We start from the raw sequence: 12474 nt of genomic DNA, 5'->3' as shown, positions 1-12474 counted from the left end.
AAGGAGTTCAGCTAACGGAGCGTGTTGGAGGAGCCTCTGAAGTTAAACTAACTTTCCAAAGCCAGGAGCGGAAAGGCCATTTGTAACTTCATTTATGGTTTACGCACAACTCATGTTCTCTCGTGATGCTTTTTAATCATCTGAGAAATACATTCTCAAAACCAAAATGTTAATTTAGCCCTAGAGTAATGAATAAAATGTTGGAGCATATGGAATATACCCATACGTTTACACTTCTGAATACATTTTGTGATTTAGTAAAACTAAAATAATTCTAAGTAAAATTCTTTGTGTGCAAATGAACATTTCTCATTCTTATTATTTTTTTTTTATCCAGTTATACTCTGAGTTTTGTGGTGTAGTTAACGATACTTAATGGAGATGCAATGTTGGGATGCACTTGGCAGTCCATAATCATGTTTTGGAAAGCTCTACGGACTTGGCAAAACCAGGCTCTGTAGTTAAATGCTAGCCATGGTCCAATGCCATATCCTCGGGGATGGTAAAAATGGAACTTATTTCCTTCACCCTCTACCTCTTGCTGTTATCCACCCTTGATAACAGACAGCCAAAAAGGAAAAATGCAAGCTGGCTACCTGGAATACTTAAACATCTAACTGAGTAAAGCTTTAACACTCATGTATTTTTAATGCTTGTGCTAACTCAGGGGGAATACTTGTGGTTTATTGCTGTCCTTTCTTGTATCAAAGCCTAGAAACTGTCAGTTGCTCTATACCCTATTAAAGATGCATTCCAGCCACTCGTGAAGGTCTGTCACTCAGACAAGTTGGTGGTCACAGCTGTACTGTTTGTTAAAATGTTTGGAAAAATAAATAAATACTGTTCAAAATAAATAAGTACTGTTCAATAGGATTATGTGACACAGGACAGAGATCTTCTAGCTGTTCTGGGTTTTTATTTTATACTTCGCTGGAAAAGCTGCAGTCTGAATTAAATAGAAAGTTACACATTTGTGGTGGGAAGACACTGAATGCTAGAATTTGCCACAGATGGTCATTAACATGGAAACTACACAGTAACGTGCAGCTGCTTCCACAGCTGTAGAAGCCTTCAGGCTTTGGGTACCCTTTGATGGGACATAAAAAAAAAAGAAACTTCAGACTTCTTGTTCATCAAAAGCAAAGCGCTATTTCTCTTTTTTCCTTGTTAAACACCTGAGTAATCTTTGCAGTCATTGCAGTCTAGGTGTGTTTAATAGAGATGTGGGTTCTAGCTCTGTGATTTGTCTTCAAAACGTGAGTATTTAAACTGTAAAACAAAAGTGCCAGTAAGAAACTAAGATTTGCCGCTCTAAAACAGCCCAGTAAAATGGATACCTTCTGTATCGCCCTACTTTGCCTAGTCCCTGGATTTTGTGAGCTGAACCTGAGCCTTATTGCTCCCTGAAAGTTGCAGGTCCTAGAAAAGAGTGAGTACACGGGGGAGTGCTCTTACATAGAATTAAAGTTTTTTAACCCTCATTTATAGAGAAAAAGTTGTTTGTGCAGAGGTTAAAACTTACAAAATGGATGTTAATCATACTGTTAATCTGAAACCTGTAGGTTGTGAAATTTAATTTGTTTTTTGTTGTTGTTACTGTTGACTGCACTATCAGTTTGATACTTTGCTTGCAAGCAGATGTCCTGAGTGAGCATGTACGAACAACAAAAGTTGTTTTAATTTCTGATTTGTTTCCCCTGTCCATCCCAATTCTGTGCAAAGCTGGGAAAGTCGTGCTTAATATTTGCAGTGCCTCACCCCATAGCCTCCTGTGAAGCTGCCAACTGTAATTTTTCGTGACACAGTTGTACTCTGCTGAGAATTGTTGCAGTCTGACCTGCTTAATGTGAGTTTGACTTCACAGTATTTGAAAAATACAGTCAGCTATAACCAAAATGCAGTTGGGTACTGTCAGTCCAGGTGTTCTTTAAACAACTTTATCCCGTTTTCCGAAGAAAAGGCTGTGTTACTGCTGGAAGACCGGCGACGTACGAGTCCAGCAGGCTGTAAGGGCACGCTTTCTTTCCCGCAGCCACCCCGCTGGGTCAGATCGGTCCCGTTGGCGGTGCGGGGCCGGGCCGGGGCCGCTCCGTGTCCGTGTCCGTGCCCGTGCCCGTGTCCGTGCGGCTGTCGCTGTCCCCGTGCCGCTCCCTCCCTCCCTCCCGCCGCGTCCCGCTTTTCATGAATGAAGGCGGCCGCGCTATAAATAGCCCGCGGGCTGCGCACGTCACAGGGCGCGCGGCTCCCGCCCGACTCAGCGCCGCGGGGCGGGCCGGGGGGAGCCGAGCCGAGCCGAGCCGAGCCGAGCCGTGCTGTGCTGAGCCGTGCCGGCGGCATGCTGCCTCCCTGCCACGGCGGGCCGCCGCCTGCCGGTGCCCCCCCGCTGTAAGGAGCGGCGGGGAGAGGGCGCGGCGGCGCCCGGTACCCTCGGCCCGGCCCTGCAGCCCGGCTCCCGGGCATCCCGCTCTCCCGGGTAGGTCCCGCGGCGCCCGGGCGCGATCGTGCCGCTCCCCGCCGGGGCGGGCCGGGTGCCGCCGAGCCTTGCGCGCTCCCGCCCCTCGGGAGAGGGAGAGGAGGTGGCCGCCCCTCCCCGGTACCGAGTCCTCGCAGGAGCTGAGCCCTCCGGCCTCCTCTCCCAGCCACGAGGCTCGAGGCAAAAATAGATGATGCTTACGGGAAGCAGAAACCTCCTGGAGCTTGGTGCTTCTGAGTGGCATCTCCTAAAAGCCCGAAGGTTTGCAAAGGTTTATCTTTTTCCCTCTTTTTTCCCACCTTTCATTTCTCCTGCTGTGTCTGTGGAGTCTGTTGTGGGTTGCTGTGACAACAGCAGGAGGCTGCTGTGGGGGGCTTGCAGCACGCAGCTATCAGGTGTCTCCTGGCTGGACCTCTCAGAGGACCAAGAAAGGCACGCGGTAGTAGACCTTATTTTTTTTCGGTTAGCTTGCAGTGGATATGGTAGCATCCAACATCTAGAGCAAAGGGAAGGCAGTCACTGGGCAGGCTGAGGAAGACTAGCCAGAGAGCTCGGGGTTGCCTTCTGCTGGTCAAGGCACTACTCAGGCTTCCAAAGGCAGCAATGTACTTGTTTAAAAATGATAGTAATAATTACAAAAAAAAAAAAAAAGGCCCTTGAAGCTGTGCATATGGTCACAGTGAGAGCAAGGAAGAGATGCCAGAATATTCTCAATGACTTTGTTCATCCTCAGTCTGTGTACTATTTCAGGACACACAGCTGACTTGAAGCCAAATGTTCAGCTTGATCTGTAATAGAAGCTGAGGTGGAAATTAGTTTGTTCAGTGTGTTCACAGGAGCTCTTAAGCTAGCACTCTTTCTAGGCAAAAATAGAGCATGTGAGGAGGAAGCAATGTTGTTAGGACAGAGTCGCTGTGTAACTGTTCAGTAGCAACTGAATGGGACATATCTGTGTACAGGCTGATCAGGATTTATCACAGCACGTGGAAGTAGAGCAGCTTAATTTCTCTTCAGTAATTTTCTGAGGTCCTCTTCTATTAGGTTGTGCTTTTTATTTTTTTATGCCCATTGGATTTGTATTGCCATTTGTATGCCTCAGGTCTGTGATATATCCATTCGCTATTAATAGAAAAAATAACTTGGTGAGCTGAATGTTTGTACTGTGGGGTTGTTTTTTTTTTTATCTCACAGACATAATACTTACAGAGCGTAAGATCTGGGACATGCTCAGATGTGTACAAGTATTTTTATCCAAGAAGAAATAAACATCAGTTTTAGCTCTGGGGAGCTTTCTAAAACTCTTGCCCTTTTAAAACTCCAGGCTTCACAAATACTGTAGAGCATTAGACTGAGAGGAAGAGCTGATCACTTGACTGGTAAATCCCAATGTTTGATTCTTTGCGAATACATTTTGTTCACTGGAAAACTATTTAAATCCTGCATCCAGATGTTGCCCTGTGCTGAAGGAGCTGAAAAGACAGAGAAGCCTTGAATTTAGGAAAAGCACAGGAGCAACAGATGTTTGACATGTCCCTCCTTTGCTCCCACCTTTTCTGCCAGAAGAAAATTATCAAGTGCTGTAGAACAGAGAACGTACCCGTGACTGTCTCCCAAGCAGGGTCAGTTTTCCCCCAAGAGGGGAAAAATAAGGCAGAGCAGTCATTGCTACATACAGCAGTTACAGAGCTCACAGCAAGGCATCACTGAGGCGAAGACTGCTCAGATCAATGTGAAAATACCCTTGGATCGTGGATGGTGTGCGCATAAGAGCTCAAGGCGTTGTGCTGAAGGACTGGGTGGTGACAGGGTGTGTGAGCTAGAGTTGGTGCCGCCTGGGGTGCGTGCAGTGACAGTTGGGCCCTTTCTTAATAGGGGTAGGCTCGTGAGATTAAACTATGGATTCCCTTTGGTTCTCATCTAACATTCTACTTTTCTGTTTTCCTATCCCTTCCGTCTGACATAAAAGACATGGCAAAAGATATGGCAATTTGTATCTTCTTTTTAAAAATTTTTGACAAGTGTCTGCATGGCACTAGACATTACAAGTAAACTCCACATACACTTGCTTCCTGCACAGTTCACTTAATGTCACTGGATTTGCGTTTGGGATATAAATGCAGGACTTCAGCCAGGATCTGGAAGTAGCACTTATCTGAAGTCTTAAATACTGAAGTATTTACTATTCTAGTCAGTGTTTAGATTTTTTTTATGCTGTCATCTAGAAATTTTATTCACCTTGTACGTACAGTTTCCCTGTACTGATTGTATGTGAGAGTAAATAATGTCACAAAAAAATATCTTCCTAAAACATCACTGATTAACACGTGAGAAATATCACACAAAGTTCAAGAAACGAGAGCCTGATTCTGTCTATTGGAAGGAAAAAAGCAGAAAGTGAATTCTTCAACAGCTTCCTGGGCTAGAAGGTCACTAGTGTCTCTAGAATATTTGTCTTTGTAGTTCGAGCAAAACTTGATAAATATATTCCCCATAGAAATGTGCAGAGGTTGGGAGAATGCCTTCGTTGTTTTTGTTTGTTTGTTTGTTTGTTTTGTTGGTTGGTTGGTTTCTTACCAAAGAGAGCATACAATGTCAATACCTGTCTTTATATAAATTGGTAAAATTGGTAATAACCTCTACTACGATGGCAGCGGTGTAATGCTGTATGAGCTTCTGAATTACATAAGAGTAGGATTTCATGGTGTTTATGACCATGGAAATCAGTACTGCTGAATCAGGCTTTTTCAGTGATGCTTCTCCCTTTAATCCTGAGTTTTATGTCTTATCCCAGGTACTCTTGAGCATTGCAGTCACTAAGGATTCAGCTGCAGCTTTGCCCAAAATAGTGAGCCAAATACCAAACCAGGAGCCAAAGCATCTGATGCTGTGTACATTAGTGGGTTATGCAGTGCAGTAGCAGGGGATCTGAGGATGAAAATGTTGGTGCTGAGGCCCCAGTGTGCATGTAGTACACGTTTCAGGGGCAGCAGGTGTTACTTCAGATTACCTTTAATCTGGTGTGGGCTGAATGCTCACTCCTTAGTGGTGGGTGGCATGTCTTTCACTTCAGATTAATCTGAAACAAATTCAGTTTGTTCACTTAGGTGGCCATTCCTGATGCAAACCAAAGCATGGTGAGTGTTGGTGACCAGGGTTTTTGCTTCAAGAATGCATTCTTGTCCAAACTAAAATGCTAGTAGAGCTGCACCCTTAATCTGTTCCTGCAATGTGATCTGTTGCAGAAGGAGGAATAATCTAAGGTCTCAGTGCACAACGGCATTTTTTGGGGGGCTGCTTTTTGAAGTAACAGCTTTCTGGAGACGGTTACCACCTGGTCTAAATGAGTCTTGCCTGTTCTTCACTTACTCAGTTCTCAGTCACTTTTATTAATGTCAGCCCCAGCTAATTTCAGCTAGTGTTGATGTGCCAAGTTATGACACACAGCAAAGCCAGAGCTTGGTCACTGCCTAGCCCCTTGTGTCTGCTGTGGGTATCTCTGCTAAATGGAAAGGGCAGCCACTGGAGCCAGGTGCATCCTGAATCCCGACAAAATGCATTCACAAAACTATGCGAGAGCCTTAAATCAACCATGTGCCAGCCCAGATTATTTCCCTCTTCCCAGGGGTGGGTTCGGTGTGGTCACTCTTCCTCAGATCTCTCTGCACAGCAAAAAAGAAGAAACAGAAGGGACTGCTCTGTGTCGAGGCCTGTTCTTGAGGTAGACTGAAGAACTGATGAAGGGAGGGGTAGCAGTGTTGTAGACTCTCCCTCATTACAGAAAAGATTCATCCCCAATTCTTGTACCTGGCTTCTGAAATGGTTAAACGTCCTTCACCTGATGTATGGATTAATTTCTAGAGAGATGATCTCATCACAGAGGATATTGCAATGTATGTCACAGGTCAAAATAATACGTAATCTGCTCAGAGTAATCAGCTTGTTGATTTCTGCACTTCAGGTCTTCCAGAAGCTGTCAGAAAATTGACATAGTTCAAGTCTACTGCTAGCATTTGCATTTGGTTCTCTCTTTTGTCTGAAAGTCTGTGAGTAAAACACAAAGACGTGTCCTTGTGGAATGCACACTTCAGAAGGCTCAGGTGTATCGTAGATTTTTGGTTGTCTAAGGAAGTGCTCCAATGGTGTTGTGTCATCACAGAGGTAGGCTGGGTTTGATGAAGGGTCCTAATCCACACAAATGAACAGTAAGTTCCCCTGTGCTTTTCCCTGGCATATGTGTGTTCATCCATTTAGATTCTGAAACAACACGTGGCAGGTTAGATATTGAGAACAAACATTTCACTTTTCTTATTTGCTCTGGCTCATGAGCTCTTTGGTCCTTGCCAGTGTGCCAGTGCCTTGGGATTCTGCACTGCAAGGTAGTGACTTATGTGTCTGAAGAACTTGGTATTTTACATCTCCTTTTCCAGTGGCAATGGTTGCAAGCAGTAACTTTGTAACTTGGGAATGGAGGTAAGATCATTGCTTACCCTTGTCAAATTTTTCATGGCCCTTTTGATGTGTTATTGTGTAATGGCTCACTGAGGGCATCGCTCTGAAAGTATGCTCAAAAAATACATCTTCAGACTAGATTGAAATATGGAGTACCTACAAATGCTCTTTCAAACATTTTCAGAAGAGTGTATTTTTCAGGAATAAATGTTGATGGGTTTACTACCTTTCTGCTGGCCTGAGTTTTTCAAACAATTCCCACTCGCACCATCCACGTTACGTGGTGGCAAATTTTTGTGTCTCTTTTCATTAGATTCCTTTAGTAATTGTGATGACATAATTTTGGTTGGCAACTTGTTTGTTTGAAGGCCTTTCTGTTTTGCATGTTTAATTAGATTCCTTGAGACAGGTTAGATTATTTTTTTTTCCCCATGAAATAACTTAAAAGCTTTACTGAGCAGGCAAGGTCCTTACATGCTGTCACTCTGAAACTTCAGCTAAACAGTTTGCTCTTAATGCAAGAACAAAGTAACGTGCTTGCTTGTTTTCATGCTAAGAGATGCTCTCTCAGTCTTATTGGACATGTTTAAGCACTAAGCTAAGTAAGTGCCTGCAGGATCACTCCATAATCACTGATTAAAGTAGACACTCTTGGTGATTTGTTTGTCCTGTTTTGCTGAAGAGAAAAGATTTGATAAGTAGCAACTGCTCTTTGAAAAATCTTAGGTATATTTAGTATAAACTAAGTGATGATTTAAAATACCTAGGAAGTTCAAAGTGGGCAGTTAGCTGCACAGGCAGTGAGATCCATAAGGGTGGATATCTGATCCCACATAAGGTTTTATAGGGACGGCTCATGGGGATTCCTATTAAATTTGGATCTTCATCCATTTTCGTTCCAGAAGAGAAAAATGCAATTATAGCTTTAAATATATTAAACTGCATTCTTAAAGCAAGGCAAGTTCATGATTAGGGTCTGGTTATGTTTTGTATGTAAATATACTTCCATGCATACATAGAGAGGAGTTGTGTGTGTCTGTCACGTTTAATTTGTGTTCTAGTGCACTAGATGACTAAATGATATGCTCCATCTACAGATCTGTTGGAAAATTTCTCTAGAAAAGCAGTGTTTCTTTACTGAGGGTGACTAGCCAGAAGGATCTGCATGCTATAGCAACCACAACTGTTTTTAGTGATAATAACAACAACTCACTCAGCACTGAGAAAAACTAAGCAAAAAAAGCAAGCATCCTTCGGAATTCAAGGTAAAACAACAGAGGAAGAAATTAGTGACCATAACTGTCAGCAAGCTATGGTTCATGACAGTAACCTTACACTTCTTTGGAAATAAATCAGCTTTAGAGTAGTTCTTTACTGCCAATGAAGTTAATTAATTAATTGGTTTTATCTTAGATCTTGAGTCTACTCACATCTGATTTTTGGCTGCCTCTGTCTCCTCATCATATGCCAACAATCAAGGGTGACAGTGTAAAAATAGAAACATCCTAAGAGATTTTTATGATCCTGTGTTATTCTTGTGGGTATCTTTTTTCATTTCCATGCATCTGCTCATCCTTCCTTAGAACTGGATTAAGCAGCTGAATCTTTCACTGCTTTCTTTGTGGGAACAGCCATGTTTGACCTGATGGTTCCCCTAGTAGATTTCGTAGTGCTCCCCATTTGCTGACCTTTCTGTTCTTCTGTGGCTTTTTTTTTTTTGCCAGAGTCCTCTCTAAGATTGATCACACTTCCAGTAACTTTCCTCTTACTTTTTCCTTTTGTCTTTTGTTGGTAAACTAAGCTATTGCAGGTTGTGGGTTGGTTTTGACAAGTTTTTCATTGGTGCTGGAATTTTATGCTACTTTTTCTTAAGCTTCACATAAGCTGGATTGCTCTTGTCTGACCAGTTTTGGTTTAGCTCCTGTTGGCTCTTCCAGATGTTACCAGACTTTCAGAGCTCAAATCTTTTTCTTTTATTTTAAGTTTTGCAACAACATGTTTAGCATTTTTAATCAGGGTGATTATATAATAGGTTTAGCATGAGCTTAACCTAGAGGATACCTTAAAAAAAACAAACAAAAAACTAAGAAAAAAACTGACCATGTCTGTATCTTTAAAATCTTGTATGTATTCCTGCTTTTAATCACTCCAGAAGCCAGAAAGATTCTGGTTACATTTATAAGCATTTAATCCACACATTTTGCTAATTGTTTACACTGTAATTTGTAGCTTGTGTCTGATTTATTTGAGGTGTCTAAATATCTGTCCAAGCTTATGTCTGTCAGTCTCTTTAGAAGCTATTTTTGTTTTAATCCCTTTCTGAAAACTAGTGAACAACATTAAAATGATCTGCATTTTTAGTACAGACATACTTTGTATCTACTAGAGTGGTTTTAAGAGCTTTCTTTAATATAGCCAGGAAAGTTTAGGTTTTGTTTTTTTTGTTTTGTTTTGTTTTCTATTCCCAGTTTATTTTAATCTCTGTCCTGTGCAGTATTGAGTCATGCTAAAAATATCTTCATTAGGCTGTCATTGATCTACAGCAGGGCATTCGGGCATGCTGTGTCTGAGTTTTGTGATATCTTTGCCTTAGGTAAATCAGTAAGTATATCAGAAAAAAAAAATCATTTTCATGTGTTCTTTTTCTAGGATTCTCAAATAACTGCATTGATTTCTCGTTGTGTTTATTAAAATTTGCCTATTAATTTTAAACTTGCTTTGTTATTCTCTTGGAATTTTTTTTAACATTCCAAACCCTGCACTTAATACATATTTTGTGACTGACTGTAGTGCATTTTTGCAGAACTACGACTTATAAACTTGTGAAGAATTGTAAAATCAGATTCTTATAAAAGCACTTCAGCTAATCTGAATAGCAGCATTTTAATGGAATATTGGGTTGGAGGAAAATTTATTTTGGAATCTCTCTGCTTGGTAGTTTAAAACCAACCAGACACACTGGCTGGCCTTCACCTTCATTTTGTTTTCCAGCCTTGTAAACACATTCCATCTGTGATGTCTAGTCCATGCATGAATAAAATATGAAGTAATTTAACACCATGTATTATGTTGGGGGTTACTCTTAATTCTCAGACTTGAAATGAGACATTTTTAGATCACGTACTGCAACTTCGTGGGGCTTTTGACTGGCTTTGAGGCAGCAGTGTACAAATATCTTATTTTCTGTAATGTGGAAAACACCATAGTGTTTGTCTTCTTTTATTTATATCGTGGCTGTATTCTTGGAAAGGATGGGTGGGAGGAAAGAGGAATTCTCTCTCTTTCTAGATCTCTTATATTTGGATTCATGGAGTTTTTACAGAGCCCATGAGCCCTCCTGGGTGTCAGCTTGATGAGAGCTTGCATGCAACCAGCAGCTGTGGTTGAATGGCAGAAATAACTGGAAAGTCTCTGTAGTCCTTTACTGCACAAGTAGTAACCTTTCAGGATGCAGGTCACAACTCAGACGAAAGGATAAAGGCAATATCTTAATAGCTTTCTTTCCTTTTCAGCTAAAAGCTCTTGCCGACATAGCAGGTTGGTATCACAAGGCCATTAGGTTTACATGCAGTAGATATTACGCATACAAGCTTGAAACCACATTGTCTGCTCTAGAGTCACTGGGCCCACGTTGCAAACTAGGGTAGAACAGCTCTCTAACGTGTATCCTTAGCTGCTAGTCTATGCTGTGGCATTTCCTGAAGCATTCAATGCCTGTGAAAACTTAACAGCGTTACACATCAGTGGCACTCTTGCACAGCTCTCAATGTGGTCTCTAATTCCTCCCAGCCACACATAAATATCAATTGAAACAACTGTATCAGAGCCATTACAGGTCTTGTTTGGCAGTCCATGCTCAAAATTTTCAATATTTGTGTAGCATTCAGTCCTAACACTGACTTTTTTTTTCCAGCTTACATCACTTAAAGTAGTGAAAGAATGCACTTAAAATTAGTGTTTGGTTCCCAACGACTAAACACATGCTTTTTCTTAAATAGTAACGTAACGACTGACACAATTAAAATGTACACCAGAACAGCTTGTATCTAATATTTTGGATAACCTGATAGTTAACATATATTCTACATTTAAGAGCCAATGAGATATGAATACTAAAAAAGCTACTGAAACAAAAGACACTCAGTGTCTTACCTGTAGTGCTTTCGTCTCAAGAAAAAAGGTCATAACAGCTTCAGATGATGATTAGTGTTTGCTCAGTTTAACTGTTTTACATTTCCTTGCTGAAATAGCAGTTAGGCAAGCTTTTCTGAACAAGTTTGTGCCTTGCACTCTGCCTTTTCCCCCTCCTTGATTATATTCCCCATCAGAGACCAGATTGCTGAGGAAACTTTTTAGACATTAGAAAACCAAAATCAGATATGTTGAACTATGATCCCATGTCTCTTTATATGAAAATAACAGACTTCTGTAGCAAACATGCAAAGTTGATTTCAGTCTTTCAAATATCCCTCTGTTCTGGCTTACATTCATATCCAAGCATTGTTCAATACATTGCCAAAGAACATTTAAGTAAATAACTTTCCATCAGGCTAGTATCTTCAACAATCTAAGTCTCTCTACTTTTTCTGTATCATATTAAAAAGTTTGTCGGTATATGTGAGTGTATTTGCAAGTTCCTGCGGGGCTGTTAGGTTTCATTTGGGTTCCTGATCTTTACAAACTTCCTTGGAAAATTAAGAGCGTGTAATACATGCAGGAATTAATGGGAGTTGTGGTTTGTAGAGAACAGAGTCTCTGGAGTCATCTTACAAGCCAGTTTTATTGTGTGCATATAACTAAAACCATCTGTGTGACTTGGTCTTAGCAATATTGTTTGGAGAGCCCTAAATCAAATCCTGAATGGGCAAGATTACTGAAGGCAGGTTTGTACTAGAATCCTTCAGGTTAAAGCCACTGATGCCCAGTCTTTTCTCCTTTGTAGCATAAAAAACATTAGCAAAAGGTAAGTTTGTGCTAGTTGTCCTTGTTTCACCAAGATCTATCCTCTGGAAACAGGCTTATGTTTACAGAAACTGAAGTGAAAATAGCATGTGAACAGCATAAACTGACTGACTGCGGTCAAAATAGCCCTGCATTTGCATAACTGTGCAGTATTTAAAGGACCAGCTAGTGTGCTTTGGTACAGTTTACTAAAGGTGTTTCCTTGAGACTTTGTCCTCTTCAAGCATCTCTGAAAAGTGGAATTAGAAGGCTCTGGTTCTAAGCAGCATTGATTTGTACAGTTATAGAAAATAAGTCTAACCGTCTTGTTACAGTTCCTGATAAATGGACATTGACATGGACTACGAAAGACCAAACGTTGAAACTATCAAGTGTGTGGTGGTTGGAGATAATGCAGTGGGGAAGACTCGTCTAATTTGTGCAAGAGCATGCAATACAACCTTGACTCAGTATCAGCTGCTGGCAACTCATGTACCAACTGTCTGGGCCATTGATCAGTACCGTGTCTGCCAAGAGGTAAGGACTGCAGGTCCACAAAATACGGAGCACATGCTGTGAGCTTGTACTAATGTTTATTGGCTAGCCTTTCT

At 41.4% G+C, this 12474-nt stretch overlaps 1 protein-coding gene across 5 annotated transcripts in view; it reads left to right on the top strand.

Annotated features, from left to right (window-relative positions):
* RHOBTB1 (Rho related BTB domain containing 1) overlaps positions 1-12474 on the top strand; it is a 48645-nt gene that overhangs the window by 12855 nt on the left and 23316 nt on the right. For 3 of the 5 annotated variants that reach the window (XM_032191543.1, XM_032191545.1, XM_032191546.1), the window contains exon 3: positions 12199-12400. In XM_032191543.1, the coding sequence (XP_032047434.1) occupies positions 12209-12400 (192 nt within the window). In that variant the 5' untranslated portion in view covers positions 12199-12208. Of the gene's footprint in view, positions 1-2640; positions 2745-12198; positions 12401-12474 lie in introns of those variants that run through there. The other 2 variants (XM_032191547.1, XM_032191548.1) reach the window with 2 other exon arrangements.

The sequence above is a fragment of the Aythya fuligula genome, chromosome 7, assembly GCF_009819795.1.
Source record: "Aythya fuligula isolate bAytFul2 chromosome 7, bAytFul2.pri, whole genome shotgun sequence".
NCBI classification, from domain to species: Eukaryota; Metazoa; Chordata; class Aves; order Anseriformes; family Anatidae; genus Aythya; species Aythya fuligula.
The sequence above is the reverse complement of the archived record's forward strand: the minus strand, read 5'-3'. Positions and strand labels throughout refer to the sequence as shown.